The sequence below is a fragment of the Fusarium solani genome (genome assembly GCF_023522795.1).
Source record: "Fusarium solani strain SB1 chromosome Unknown bctg00000003_1, whole genome shotgun sequence".
NCBI classification, from domain to species: domain Eukaryota; kingdom Fungi; phylum Ascomycota; class Sordariomycetes; order Hypocreales; family Nectriaceae; genus Fusarium; species Fusarium solani.
Genome location: NW_027072154.1, coordinates 1655981 through 1670055, shown reverse-complemented (window position 1 = coordinate 1670055; position 14075 = coordinate 1655981). Strand labels below are relative to the sequence as shown.

General features: G+C 53.8%; 6 protein-coding genes across 6 annotated transcripts; 3 read left to right on the top strand and 3 right to left on the bottom strand.

Annotated features, from left to right (window-relative positions):
* Positions 1–320: 320 nt before the first annotated feature.
* Positions 321–868, bottom strand: MRS44_006095 (uncharacterized protein; the record flags this gene model as incomplete). The annotated part of the gene is made up of 2 exons (XM_065621638.1): positions 321–692; positions 740–868. The coding sequence occupies 2 exons, from the start codon at positions 866–868 to the stop codon at positions 321–323; spliced, it is 501 nt and encodes a 166-aa protein (XP_065477710.1).
* Positions 869–2350: 1482 nt separating this feature from the next.
* MRS44_006094 (uncharacterized protein) lies at positions 2351–4641 on the top strand (the record flags this gene model as incomplete). Its single annotated transcript, XM_046268944.2, has 3 exons — positions 2351–2597; positions 2646–4256; positions 4307–4641. 3 exons carry the CDS (start codon positions 2351–2353, stop codon positions 4639–4641), a joined length of 2193 nt encoding a protein of 730 aa, XP_046140328.2.
* A 403-nt stretch (positions 4642–5044) lies between these two features.
* Positions 5045–6875, bottom strand: MRS44_006093 (uncharacterized protein; the record flags this gene model as incomplete). Its single annotated transcript, XM_065621637.1, has 6 exons — positions 5045–5191; positions 5246–5886; positions 5934–6027; positions 6089–6468; positions 6516–6665; positions 6722–6875. The coding sequence occupies 6 exons, from the start codon at positions 6873–6875 to the stop codon at positions 5045–5047; spliced, it is 1566 nt and encodes a 521-aa protein (XP_065477709.1).
* A 669-nt stretch (positions 6876–7544) lies between these two features.
* MRS44_006092 (uncharacterized protein) lies at positions 7545–8573 on the top strand (the record flags this gene model as incomplete). The annotated part of the gene is made up of 2 exons (XM_046270145.2): positions 7545–7600; positions 7658–8573. 2 exons carry the CDS (start codon positions 7545–7547, stop codon positions 8571–8573), a joined length of 972 nt encoding a protein of 323 aa, XP_046140330.2.
* A 162-nt stretch (positions 8574–8735) lies between these two features.
* Positions 8736–10038, bottom strand: MRS44_006091 (uncharacterized protein; the record flags this gene model as incomplete). The annotated part of the gene is made up of 4 exons (XM_065621636.1): positions 8736–9635; positions 9722–9780; positions 9834–9872; positions 9930–10038. The coding sequence occupies 4 exons, from the start codon at positions 10036–10038 to the stop codon at positions 8736–8738; spliced, it is 1107 nt and encodes a 368-aa protein (XP_065477708.1).
* Positions 10039–11046: 1008 nt separating this feature from the next.
* MRS44_006090 (uncharacterized protein) lies at positions 11047–13746 on the top strand (the record flags this gene model as incomplete). Its single annotated transcript, XM_065621635.1, has 4 exons — positions 11047–11618; positions 11668–11921; positions 11977–12124; positions 12324–13746. The coding sequence occupies 4 exons, from the start codon at positions 11047–11049 to the stop codon at positions 13744–13746; spliced, it is 2397 nt and encodes a 798-aa protein (XP_065477707.1).
* Between the last annotated feature and the right edge of the window lie 329 nt (positions 13747–14075).

The window sequence follows — 14075 nt, the reverse complement described above, 5'->3', positions numbered from 1 at the left end:
CTCACGCTTCCCCATCTCCCTTTGATTTTGATCCCTCATTCCCCATCAGCAACCTGCCTATTCTAATATCAATGTTGCATCATGTCAGACAAGACACCCTGTCTGTCGGTCAGTCTCCCGTCTGTGACCCCTCAAGCGATTGGGCCAACTTTGCTCTCAAGGTTACAAGTTGACATTGCTTCATCAACACCCTTTCTAATCTCTAATTTCTTTGGCTTTCTAACGGGTACCTGCGTCCGGGGTATGACAATAAGCTCAAGCCAAGCGGCCTACCCCAACCTTTCACTCTCAGACTGCCACACCCTCCGCTCTGCAAAGCCTCATTCCTCCCCAATGATGGTCTCGCAGTCGCTTGACAAGTCATCCTCTCTGTCGGACTTGACAGACTCCTCTCGCTCCATGGCCTTCTTCCATAGTCCCTCCAGCTCATAGCACTTGACCATGACCCGCTTCTCCTCCTCGAATCGCTTCAGAGCTGCCTGGTAACCCTTGTCTCCATGCCGCAGCCGGCACGCCTCCATCTCATGCTTCTTCTCCCGGTTCCAGAGTCGAAGTCTGTCAACTCGGTCCGGTGTACGCAGACGCTTGGCCTGGTAGTGGAACTGGGCGTCACGGGCCCTAAGATAGTCCATGCTGATGTTGACCTTCTTGTCGAGTCTCGTGACATCGCTGATCACCAATTCGCGGTAGGTCTTGAGAGCTTCCAGGTCGTCGGATGGTGGAATTCGAACCCCCGGACCAACTCGAGGATGATGCGAAGTTCGTGGAGAGCCATGCCATACGCCAGACTGACTTCTACCTCTGTCTCGTCCATTGACATTTGGCTGTCACCGGCTTTGGGGACAGACGGATCGAATTGGGCAGACATGGCGATAATGTGTTGATGATCTCGAGTTCTTGTTGGTTTCCAAAATCAGGTATGGGTTGCAAAAGATTCGCTCGGTTTCACAGAGTTGCACGCGTTGTCTTCCATTCCTGGGCAGTTGGATGAGTAGAGCTCATCTTTATATCACTGTTCTGGGGACATGAAACTATGAATCAGCGATTCAGTTCTCTCGCGGTGTGTGTTACTCACCTGTGTTCCCAGATTACCAGGATTCATATTTACTGTTCTCTTACACACTCCTGATACCAACTTGCCTACCAATTCGACAACATCGAGTGTGATTTGAAGACTATACGTCACATATTCGATATGTGTAATTAGGAATGACCTTTCAAGGCAGACTGGTCGGGAAACTCGGGTCTGTGGTTCTGGCAACAATTGCGGTCACCAGGGCGGGCATTCACACAGGAGTTTGACTGGTTAGCAATCAGGTACAGGCAACTTGACCAAGATTAATAATACAAATGAAACAGTAGGACACGCCTGAGGATAGCATCCTACATCCAAGCCTGAGTTTTACCAAAGCTGTGGGTGCAAAGTTATCGGGTCAACATAACCATGATTTCCCAGCCCTTTAGGGTAGGCAACTTTGGCCATGGACAAGGTTACCATCTCTAGGCATTGAGCCGCAGTACAACAGCAGTCAGGTCCCGGGTCCAAAAGAGGTCTGGTGGCAAGTCTGTCGTGCATGCGTGGAGGCGTATAATGAGGCTGTTAATGCTTGATATTGAAAAACCGCCGTGGATCATTGGCTTGGCGATAGCAATGATTGCCATTTTGGCGGACGCTTAACCCACCCACCGTCACACACACGCAAGACAGGAGCACACAAGGCCCCTGTGGCACTTGACGCAGTCTAGCATCTCCGGGCTAAAACCTCGATTATTCCCCTGCCGTTATCAGTCACCGAAAACACGCGATTCATGAACCATGATATCTGAGCTGCTTGACTCGTGTCGAATCCGCAGAGTGTCCGATATGGGCAGGCCATGGCCGAAGGCGGAAGCCGCGCTAAAGACGTTGGATGCCCCGCGACGGCCATGACGACCCCGCTATCTTCGCCTCACCTCTCTCTTTCGTGCCGTCTCCCCCTCCGCCTCGTCTCGCTTGGGCTCTAAAAGAATCCATGGGAAGCTCAGATTCGCCCATTTAATTAATCGCTAGTGGACAATCACGTTGTCTCCGCTTAGCGACTCGCAGGGCATTTCAGCCCAGCTCCTGCATCTTCCTTCTTTCCGCTACTTGTCCTCGCATCAGCTGCGACTCCATCTTCTGAGAGTGAGACGTCACATTTCCCTTGGCTATAGCTGAGCTGCAGAAGCCAGCTTCCAACTTTTTGCCTGATTCCCCGACGTATTTTTGGGTAGCTGGCCTTTAACTAGCTTGGGCGAAAACGAACGACTACAAACCTAGGCCATATACAGCTTGACTGCGCATCTTCGAACCACATCACCAGATACCATCATGGTCGCTTCACAGCTCACTGCGTCGGCCAAGGCCATGCGCACCACCCCCGTGGCTGGCGCAGCGGCCGGCCCATCCGAACCGCTCCCAGCTCTTCAAAACCGCGCTGCTTCTAGTCGGAGCCCGTACATCAAAGATCAGGCCAGCAGCTTAGTTGCGTGGCAGCTGCTGGACGACGAGACCGTGGAGCGCGCGAGGAAGGAGAATAAGCTGATCTTTCTGCACATTGGCTACAAGGCGTGTCACTGTAAGTCGGGTCCCAGCTCTTGAGATATTAGGTCGCTGATAGCAACAGTCTGCCGCCTCATGCTGTTAGAGTCCTTCTCTAATCCCGATTGCGCCTCCGTCCTGAACGAGTCCTTCGTCCCCGTCATCGTCGACCGAGAAGAGCGCCCCGACCTCGACACCATCTATATGAACTATGTTCAGGCCGTGAGCAACGCTGGCGGCTGGCCCTTGAACTTGTTCCTCACGCCAAACCTGGAGCCTGTGTTTGGTGGTACTTACTGGCCTGGTCCAGCAGGGAGACGACATATTACTGATGACAGTGCCGACGAAGTTCTCGATTTCCTCACTATTGTGAAAAAGGTCCGAGATATCTGGAGCGACCAAGAATCACGTTGCCGAAAGGAGGCGACCGAGGTTCTCGGACAGCTTCGGGAATTCGCAGCTGAGGGTACCCTGGGCACTAGAAACATCTCGGCAGCCTCAGCTCTCGCGCCCTCAGGCTGGGGCGCACCAGCTCCCAGTCATACGAGTGCCCCCAAGGACAAGGATACCTCAGTGTCGGAGGAGTTGGACTTGGACCAGCTAGAGGAGGCTTATACCCACATTGCTGGGACCTTTGACCCTGTTTACGGAGGCTTCGGTCTTGCGCCCAAGTTCCTGACGCCCCCAAAGCTGGCTTTCCTGCTCGGACTTCTTAACTTTCCCCGAGAGGTGCAAGATGTTGTTGGCGAGGCAGAGTGCAAACATGCCACAGAGATGGCTCTCGATACTCTGCGTCACATCCGCGATGGTGCGCTGCATGATCATGTTGGAGGCACTGGATTTTCACGCTGTTCCGTAACCCCAGACTGGAGTATTCCTAACTTTGAGAAGCTGGTGGTGGATAATGCGCAGCTCCTTTCACTGTATCTTGACGCATGGAAATCGACTGGAGGGGATAAGCCGACAGAGTTTTTCGACATCGTCATCGAACTCGCCGAGTATCTTTCTTCGGCCCCGATTGCACTCCCCGAGGGAGGCTTTGCTTCCAGCGAAGCAGCCGATTCCCACTACAGACGAGGCGATAGGGAGATGCGAGAAGGTGCTTACTATGTGTGGACGAGACGAGAGTTCGATTCGGTGCTTGACGAGGTCAACAAGCACATGAGCCCCGTCCTAGCCGCTCATTGGGCTGTCAACGAGGACGGAAATGTGGACGAGCATCACGATCCTAACGACGACTTTATCAACCAGAACATCCTCAGGATTGACCGAAGCGTCCAGCAGCTTAGCGTTCAGTTCAGCATTCCTGAGGACAAGGTCCGACAATATGTCCAAGAAGGAAAAGTGGCCCTCAAGAAAAGAAGGGACAAGGAACGCGTGCGACCAGACTTGGACGACAAGGTTGTTGCAGGATGGAACGGCCTGGTGATATCCGCGCTGGCCAAGACGGCCTTGGCACTAAAGGGTCTCAGGCCGGAACAGAGCGCCAAGTACCTGGCTGTGGCAGAGAAGGCGGCCAAGTTTATTCAGGAGAAGCTCTGGGATAGCGACCGCAAGGTTCTGTACAGGATATGGTCGGGCGAGAGGGAGACGCAAGCCTTTGCAGATGACTACGCCTACCTGACACAAGGCCTCCTGGACCTCTTCGATGCGACAGGGAACGAGGCGTACTTGGTGTTTGCTGATACTCTACAGCGTGAGTTACCTTGCCCCAACTTATCATGCATTAAGCTGACTCTTTTGTAGAAACACAGCTGTCGTTGTTCTACGACCCTGAGGGAGCCTTCTTTTCGACACAGGCATCTAGCCCACACACTATTCTCCGCCTCAAGGACGGCATGGACACATCCGTCCCGTCGACCAACGCCATCAGTGTGTCCAACCTCTTCCGCATCGCAGATCTGCTGTCGGACGATAAGCTCGCCGTCAACGCGCGTCAGACCATCAACGCCTTTGAGGCCGAGATGCTACAGCATCCCTGGCTCTTCCCGGGTCTGCTCGCGGGTGTCGTGACGGCGAGGTTGGGGAGCCAGCGAAGGAACGTGAACGTCAACTATAAGCCCGAGAGACTTTCAGCATGAGGGGGTATTGCCATGGTGCTTTGGAGTCGGTGTTGGCGGCTGAGGGGCGTTAAAGGAGCGAGGTGGTGCTCCATCGGGCATCCATCTGATTTGATGTTGCTATATTCGAGATGTGCTGCCATTTATGTGGTGACCAGAACTTCTTGGCCAACTGACCGAGTATTTGAGTCCTTATCGAAAAGTGCTTGAATAAAAAAGACTGGGCCTCTTGAGCCTCACCATCAATCAATATTGTGATCAAATCTTGTCATTCAGGGGTATCTAGTCTACAGCGGCCACCGGCCCCTCACAACTCCACAACCTCGATCGCCCTCCCTTTTTCGATTTTACCAGCTAGGGACTTACAAGAGAGTGGGGTGACGTACCTCCCACGGCTCATAGGATTTTTCGGAGAGGACGGGGCTCAGTCCGTCCCAGTGCCCTTCCGGTTCATCAAACCCGTAAAGAAACTCTGAAGCTGCTCGTTATCGAAGTCCTTGGCCATGTTGTTGGCGGGTGTGTCGGCCTCTTCTGTGCCAGCTTCAGACGTAGACGAGTACGCATTGCGATCCTGGAGAAAACTGTTAGTTTATCATCACAAGCTTAACATATAAGTGAAACTCACCTTGAGACGCTGTAGCATATCGTCGGCGTCGACCTGGATGCCGCCCATGTTGAACTGCACGGGGCCGATGTGCTCGCTGACCGTCTTTTCCTCGCTAAAGTCGAGGTGCCGGGTGGCGCGGGCGATGGCGTTGTCGTTCCTCTCGGGGGCCTTTGCCTTGAAGGCCTCGAGGATCTTGAGCTGGCGCTCGAAAAACTCCTGCGTGTCGTCGCTCTCGACCGTGATCCACTTCTCGCCGTGCATGGCGTTCTCGACGACCGCGAGGCCGCCGCTGTTGGGGTCCCGGCACCAGGCCTCATACTGCCTGATTACGCTGTTCTTTCGCTGCTGGTTCTGGTACTCGTCCTCTTCCTCGTCGTCCTCGTAGTCTCCCTGGTCTGAAGGGTCGTGTGTAGGGTCTAGCGAGGAGCTGATATCCTCGGCCCACGAGTTGGAGATTTGCTCAGCATCGAAAGAACCGCCTAGGACGCGGATCTTGCCCCATGAGTCCCAGTTGGGGGGGACAGTGATCTTATCACGGTCGATAACGTTATGCTTGAGTGGGTGGCGCTTGAGAAGGGAGGTGATTCCAAGGGTCGAGTGAACAAGTGAGGGTAGTTGAGAGGGTGTATTTTGTGAGGTGTAGATGAGAGAAGCGCCGTCTGAGAGGTGTTAGTAAGTGACAACGAACAATGATATATCGACTTACGTCTAAGTAATACTGTTCGCAAATATTGCAATACCGTGTCGAAATCAGGTTCTTTCCAACCCTGACTCTTTTCCAGAAACTCCATCTTTTGGGACTGCTCAATGTTAGTCAACTGGCTCAGAGTACGATCAATGGGCTCTCACATTTTGGCACACCACGCAAAGTGGTAGGCCTAGAGGTTCCTCCCATTCACCAGGGCCCAACGGTAGAGAGCTGTCTCCATCACCGCTAGTCGCTGTCGCTGAAGGAGTTCCGTCCAGATTCGTCGCTCCTCCTCCTCGACCTCTCTCTTTCCAGGCGGTCATGACATCCTCCATCAAGGCGTGCTGTTCCGAATCAACCTTCTTAAGCACCTCCTGTATAACTTGAACCCAAGTCCATATTTGCCGGAGCCACAGGTGCGGCTGTGACCAGTCGAGGAGGATGATTAAGGCGGTATTGGGGATCGTCTCAGGGGTAAGGAGGGGAGCGACGAGGGAGGCGAATTCGGCGGAGGGTTGAGAGAGGAGGTAGAGCGAGACACGTGCCAACGTATCTGAAGCTGTTAGTCTAATGCTGTAAGGCGCGTGCAGAGCCACAAACCGTCTTGGTCGGCGTCGAGCACGTCGTAGTATGTGTAGCCCAGGGCAAAGTTGTTGGCGATAGGCGGCGTCTTTTGCCGGTCAAAATTGCGCCTCGACTCGGAGCTGGACAGTGACTCGAGGAAGTCTCTCTGATATTCGGGAGTGCCGCCTGCGGGCATGATCAGCTAAATCGAGCTCTGCTGCTGGCCTGTCTTCTCCCCGTACCTAGGACGATCAGGTTCTTCTCCGGTAGCCGCTTGCCGCTCGCGACGGACTCGAGCATCGACGTCCAGAGATCCTTCTTCTGCTCGCCATTGCGACCTTCGCCTTCCCCTGAGCCCGTTGTGTAGACTGACGCTCTGTTGTTGCTGGTCGTCATGGTGGCGGATGTCCACCTCAGCTAGCTCGCTGCTGGCACCGATAAATGACGGTCAAATCGCGGGACGAGATCAACGTAGATTGGGTCATAGACGGTATCCTGGGTAAGCTAGGAGATGTCGGAGACGACCGCAGCGGAATAGCTACGCGTCTTGTATCGTGTGTGGACAAAGGAGGTAAACGCTTAAGGATGTCGTAGGGGCATCTTTGCTCGGCGTACAACGACGGGTAGAGGCGTGCAGTAGGTGGTCGTTTGTCTGAGTACCTAGACGAAGCGTCTCGGGTAGGTAAACGGCGAGTATCTCGTCTTCCAAGGTCACAAATTCGATGGTCGTTTCTGATCGTCTCGTCGACCGCCGTCTTGATCGAAAAGCCCAGGAACGTGGCCAGGGTTGCCAGGTCCCCCCATTCAACGACGGGATAACCTAGACTACGGGGGGACCGTTTTAGCGTCGGTCCGGAAATTGTCCCGCAAAAAGGAACGGCACTGCGCGGTCGGGTCGCGGCGGTCTGTAGGTACAGGTACATGTTAGCGCACGGACGCTTGAAGCTTCAGTGCCCTTGCAGCGCATTCTGCTTCTGACGTTGCTGCATCTCAGCCTCGTGACTGTGCATCAACACTTTTTATACCTTGACAACTTGGGCTGTATAGATAACAGCTTGGCCCAAGATGAATCAGATTCGTGCGATCCAGGCGCTTAACAAGAAGGAAATCGAAAACGGAATGTAGGTCCTCCCAGCTGCCTCGAAGAAGCTATAGAATACTGACGACGACGCGCTCAGCACTCCAGAAGGTTCCTGGCATACCGACTACCGCGATACTGCCTACATCTACTTTGGCGGCCTACCCTACGAACTATCCGAAGGCGATGTCGTAACAATCTTTTCCCAGTTTGGGGAGCCTGTGTTCCTCAAACTCGTCCGCGACAAAGAGACAGGCAAGTCCAAGGGCTTTGGATGGCTCAAATATGAGGATCAACGAAGCACCGATCTGGCAGTCGACAACCTAGGCGGAGCAGAGATTGGTGGTCGCCTCGTCCGTGTGGATCATGCGCGGTACAAGGCTCGAGACGATGAAGACCCAGAAGAGTTCAAGGTTGGCTGGGAAGACATGATGAAGCGAGAGGGACAGGCCTTATCGGAAGACGAGAGCAGCGAGGAGGAGCAGAGACGACCTATGCTGCCCGAGGAGAGAGAACTGGCGCTGCTCATGCAGGAGCATGACGACGATGATCCTATGAAGGGATTCCTGATCGAGGAAAAGAAGAAGGAGGTCGAAGAGGCCCGGCGCAAGGCCGAAAAGAAGGACCGAAAGCACAAGCACAGACATCATCGATCGCACCGATCAAGGAGGGACGATAGCAAGGAAGACAAACATCGCAGATCGCGCCGGGATGAGACTCCTGTAGAAGGAGACGAACGACGCCACGAGAAAGAGTCGCGAAGACACAGAGATCGAGACGACGACCGTGACCGGCGACGGGATAGAGACAGGAGAAGGGACAGAGACGATGAAGGCGGCGAACGGGATCGGGATCGCAGGGGGGACAGAGACCGAGATCGAGACCGCGAGCATGGGAGACGTGACCGAGACGAGCATGACGAGTCACGGCATAGGCGATATAGGGACGAGGACGAGAAAGACAGGAAACCGAGAAGACGGAGTAGAAGTCGGTCGCCACGACGGCGCGATGATTAGCGCAAGTGTTGGAAGCGCACCCATAATCTAAAATCGAAATACACACCCTGAATCAAAAAGAACCGTGCCTATTCTGAACCCCAAAGAACGCCCATCCAGATTTGCCCAGCAATATCATTCGTGCCCTCACCCCTGTTAACCTGATCATGGCCTCAGCTTTGCTCAACTATTGCCCAGATATCGTTTCCAGCCTTCCCTCACGCAGTGTCGCTTGCCGTCCTCGCCATTTACAATGACAAACTTCTCCCATCGTGCGTCGTGTCCTGCTCCGATCACCACCAGGCTATCCTCGCCGATCCAGCCAATCACGCCCTTTGGTGGTTGCGATGTACCAAGTACAAGGCCCTCCGAGAAGGGGATGCCTCCTATCATCGTCTCGTCGCCGGCCTCGAAAGGCGCTGATGTGAAGGAGTAGACATCTGAAAAGACTCGAGGCATCAGAGGGATCTTGCTGAGAATCCCCCACTTCCCCGTGCCGTCTCCAGGGTCCGACCCCGAACCGCCGAGCTGCTGGCTCCGGTTCATGGCCGGCCGTCGTGGGTGGGCAACGTCAAAGATGTGAAGTGTGGACTTGTCCGAGGTGCAGGCAAGCATGGTGTTGCAGGGTGAGAAGGCGAGGGAGAAGATGGTGGCTGGGTCGATGCCACGGCGTAGCTCGGCGAGCCTGGCACAGTTGCTTGTCGAATAGACGCGAATAAGGGTGCCCATCTCACTGGCACTCGCCAGTAGTTCGCCATCCGGGCTTAGAGCAATGGCCTTGAGAGCCGAGGAATGCGCGGGGATGATGCTGACGTTGCCAGTCGCCAGCTCGATGAGCATGATCTGGCCGGGTGTTCGGCCGGGGAAAGCGAGCTTCTTTTCAGAGAGGCAGCAGAGTCCCAGGAGGTTATCGGCAGTTTCGTACACGTGAAGGAGATCTGGAGGCTTAGCAAAGGAGTAAACGCGGACGCTATTCTGAAGGACGACAGCGATGCGCTCCCGGCCGAGTTGGACGCCTCGGACAGATGTCAACGCTGTGATCTCCAGGGCCACCTTTCCCTTCATATCATCCCATATTATAGCCTGGGAACGAGTCAGTAAAGGCTCTCAGCATCTCAGAAGCGACATGCCTTGTTCATGGCGAACTTGGGATTCCTGCCTCCGCCGACGAGGGCGAGATAGTTGGTCATTCCCATCATCTGGACGAGACCAATGCCGGCGTTGAAATCTGTGCGACGGTGAGCCCCTGCGGTGGTGAGACGCGATCCCAGACAGACGTACCTCTTGAGGCCTTGAGGAGACATGACTTTGTGTGAAAGACTAGGAAATGCCTGTCAGTGAGACCCTCCCCATATTGTCTGCAGCTGGGTGGCTTACTGCAGATGCCCGAGTCAAGACCGGCAGCGAAGCAGCTCGCGTCGTTGTTAAACGAGACCGAGAGGACGGCCTCTGGGGTGGAGACCTCTATCGGCGGCCGTACATTCATCTTGTCTTGTATGCTTTATATGACGTTGAGTCTGGTGGTATGCTCGTAGGTATATCCGATTAACCGTGAGAGCCTGAGAGGGGTAAGAGGCGGAGGGAGATGATGCGTTGTTTGATGCCCACGATCGGTTATGTTGGAATCAAGGAATAAAAGAAGGAGCGCTAGGTGATGATTTAAGTATCACGAGTGCGACAACATCTCGAAGTTTGTCTGGCAACGGAGATATAAGGCGTTATGACACCTGGGTGCTCCTGTTCGGCGCAGGTTGCGTTGCAGATCCACCTGTTTGGTACCTGCACGGTGGAGGTTTGTATGAATTAGAGTGGGCGACGGCGGCGCTCAAACAAAGTCAGATGATTAGATAGATAAAAGAGATGCAGAAACAAGGTGCTGTCTCTCTATGCAAGAAGCTTCCAGTCTAAGCAAGGCTGCGGGTGTCTGTCTCTATTGTAAGAGAGGCTTTGTTTGGACGGGACTGTTTCATCCATCCACTGGACAACTCACATTCGCGGGCGGCGTCACGGTGTGAAACGTGGAGCTGTAATGGAGCTGGGGGGACCCGCCTATTTAGGTGCACAGCCACAATAGTCAAGCCACATAACGTTGTTGTATCCTATCGTATCAAGCCACACTTAAACCACCTCCCTTCCTGCCTTGCACTTTCACGTCCATGGCTGAGCGTTGGTCAACTCGATCGACATCGTGCAGGCGGAATCTCTCAGCTCCATCAAGATCAAGGGGCCAACATGTAAGCTTGAGCTGCTGCCAAGCCTGGGGCCTTGAGGATGGACGGCTTCTGCCCAATCCAGGCCTTTGCTCCTCGACAATGGCTGAAGAATCCTCCCGAGCCTGGTTTCATGTTCCCTTTCCACTTCTTCTTTACTACCCAAGTAGCCCAACCCCCGATAATTCATTTTTTTCTCTCTTCTATTCACTCTTGTTCCACAAAGTTGATTGTATCATTGTCCGTTAACAGCCAAGGAGCCGCCGCATCCTTACAGAGGAAGGATGTCCTCCAAATTAATGGCGTACTGGGGCTTGGCCTGCCCTGTTGGAGGCCGTTTCTACATTTTTGAGGAGTCCGAGGAACAGTTCATGGGCTGTTGTACCAGTGATCCTTGCGCCAAGGGTAACGGTGTGTGTCCGGACAAAGACCTTCGCACAGCGACATTCGATAGAGGCAGGAACGCGAAGATCCCTATGCAAGGTTGTGGCTCATCAGAAGGTACCGATTCTTTCTACATCTGCGGATTCGTGGATCCGCCCTTCATAGGATGCTGCGCACGGAATCCCTGTGGATCAGGATGTCCACGAGAGAGCCTAATCCCGATGTCCCTGAGCGAGATCGATGTCAACCGCCTCGATTTTTTAGAGCCTGTTTCATCCGGGAAGGGACGCAACGATACGACCGTTTCGATCCCGAGGCCAACCTTGACATCTGCGCTGGAGTCCTCCAAGGACCAGGGCAGCGATCAGAACCAGGCCAAGTACTCGATAGGGGTTGGGGCAGTAGCTGGCATTTGTCTTGCTACTGTCGTTACCGTTCTACTCCTCCTCGGCGCCTTTTGGAGATACTGGCAGTACTTGATTCTTTCCCTCCGATAAAAGCCCGGCACTGATAGTATATAGGTATTTACAGGGGCGTAGACGGACTGTGTCTGGCCCGAAGCAGTCTTCTCAACTGACCTACGCGCTGGTTCTTGATGATTCGTCGGCCCAAGATCCTGAGGAAAGACCCAAACATGCGGCGGAAGTCAACCCCATCACCGAAGTACATACCGAGCGACGCCTGCTCCCCGGAAGACTGCATCCTCTGGGTGTTACCTGGCTTCTGGGCTGGGCCTGGGACATCGTTCTGACCTTTATACCCACCTGCTTCATAGGTCAGTTCCCATTTCCCAGTTCTCTAAGGACATGTCAAACTGACCTAGTGCTCAGCCCTCGCTCTCGTTTCCGTCCATTTAGACGAACAACCATTATCGGACTTTGGGGAAAGGGTCGTCGAATTGACTCGCCTGAGCCCTACAATATACCCAATCCTGTTCGCTGCTGTTTCCAGCCGCTTCTACAAGGCATTTGCCCGATGGTGTCTTGAGAGGCCAAATGGAATTGGGCTGGCAACGCTGGAGCAGATATTTGGGAGCCAGAGCTTTGCTGCCGCCGTGGAGAGAGTCTTTTTTGTTCGGACTCAGGTTATCTATCATTGGCTCAGGGATTTTATTGATATGGGCAATGTCTCCTCTCGGAGGACAAAGCGCTTCCAGACTACTCGCTCCTGGGAACAGCACAACCATATCAGACATCGTTATCTATTTCTCCGATCCCGGCTCCCAATTCTCTGCGTTTCCTGCTTGGGCTTCGTTCAACAACAAACAGCGCAGCATCACAGCACTGTACTCGTCAGCCTTGATGTCCTCTCAGCAACAGAAGGGGTCAGTAAGAGATCTCTGGGAGCTGCAAAATATTCCTCAGTGGTCTCCCGAGAGGAAGATGGATGAGTGGTATGATGTGGAAGAGGATGCCTTTAGTCGTGGCGATAGCCATTACGCGTCCCTATTGGGAATCAAGATTCAAGGCCTCGACTCCTCAAGCACCGATCGACAGTATGATTTTATCGTCATGTCGTCCTACATGGACTTCAAATGCGTCTACGCCGGAAGGGGAGAGGATGACGGCGCTGGGCCATTCTCGATCGATATGAAGACCCCCTGGAGGAATGTGCTCACTCTAGAGGCGTGGGAAAGATGGAAAAGCCGTGACGATCTTCCACCCGTCCAGCTGACCTATACTAGCGTTGGCGAGGAACCTGCAGATGGAGGAGAGACCTCTTCGTTTTCCCTCAAGGTAAACTGCACTATGCAGACCATCACAGTTGAAACAGCCATACGCTGTGGCCCGCGGCCGTTGGCAACAAGCTGCTTCGCACGGCGTCAACGTCGCGTAAAGGGTAAACATGACCCGAACCGGCCACCAGAGCCCATCCTGAGCAACTTCTTACTCCTACAAAGGGTCATGGAGTACTGGCCCCTGGCGTCTGGGGAGGGTGACGGAGACGGGGATTTGGCATCGCCCACGGAGAATTATATTATGGGGGATCCGCATCCATTCGCGGGCCAGCCATACCGAGCGTGGACCAAAGAAGACCTCTCTATCTTCCCTGACGCATTCTCTAGACACTTCACGACGACCTTCAACACATATTGGGATTCCGCTTTGAACCCTTCTAGTCACGCCAATGTCTCGTTCACATCTACTCCAGCTTTCAACATTCTCAGTTATGGTGATAACGGAGACAACATTCAACCTTTCATGAATTCCGCCAGCGGCACAAGGACTGCGGTTCATCGTGTCTACAAGGCAAACCGGCTCTGGGTTGCCATCTTGCTTGCCACAACAACTCTCCTGCAACTCTTGGCCCTCCTAGGACTCGTCCTGCAGTTCTTTATCCGTGGACCAGATGTGCTAGGATTTGCAAGCTCTTTGACACGAGATAACCCATACGTGCCTCTGGCTCCCGGTGGGTCAAGTCTTGATGGCCCAGACAGAGCAAGGAAGCTGCGAGATCTGCGGCTCCAACTCGCGGATGTGCGGCCTGAGAGCGAGACGGGATATATCGCGGTTCGAGCGGTGCCGTCAGCTCAGGATGAGAACGAGCAAGAATCCAAGATGGAGTGGAGGCCACTTGACCGGAAGAAGCTGTATGCTTGAAGGGCAGAGGGGTATGAATCAGTAGAGAAGGGTTTGGTGTCCATGGCCATTTTAGTTTGTTCGTCGTGCTTGGAAAATGTCTACGTTATAGGTGAAAAGAGCAGAAAAAACACATCTTCATCACTTGTTTTATTTCAGGAGCCGGTAGTTATCATATTGATGAAACCTTGCTATGCTGTCAAATGGCAGCAAACATCACGTGATGAAACAGAGCAACCAAGCGCCACACGACTTTGCTCATGTGGGTCCCGCTAAAGTGGTCCCTTGAGTTGGCGGGAAGGCGGTCTGGCTTGATTGACAGGGCGTCGAGACGTGTTGTGGAGGGTGCT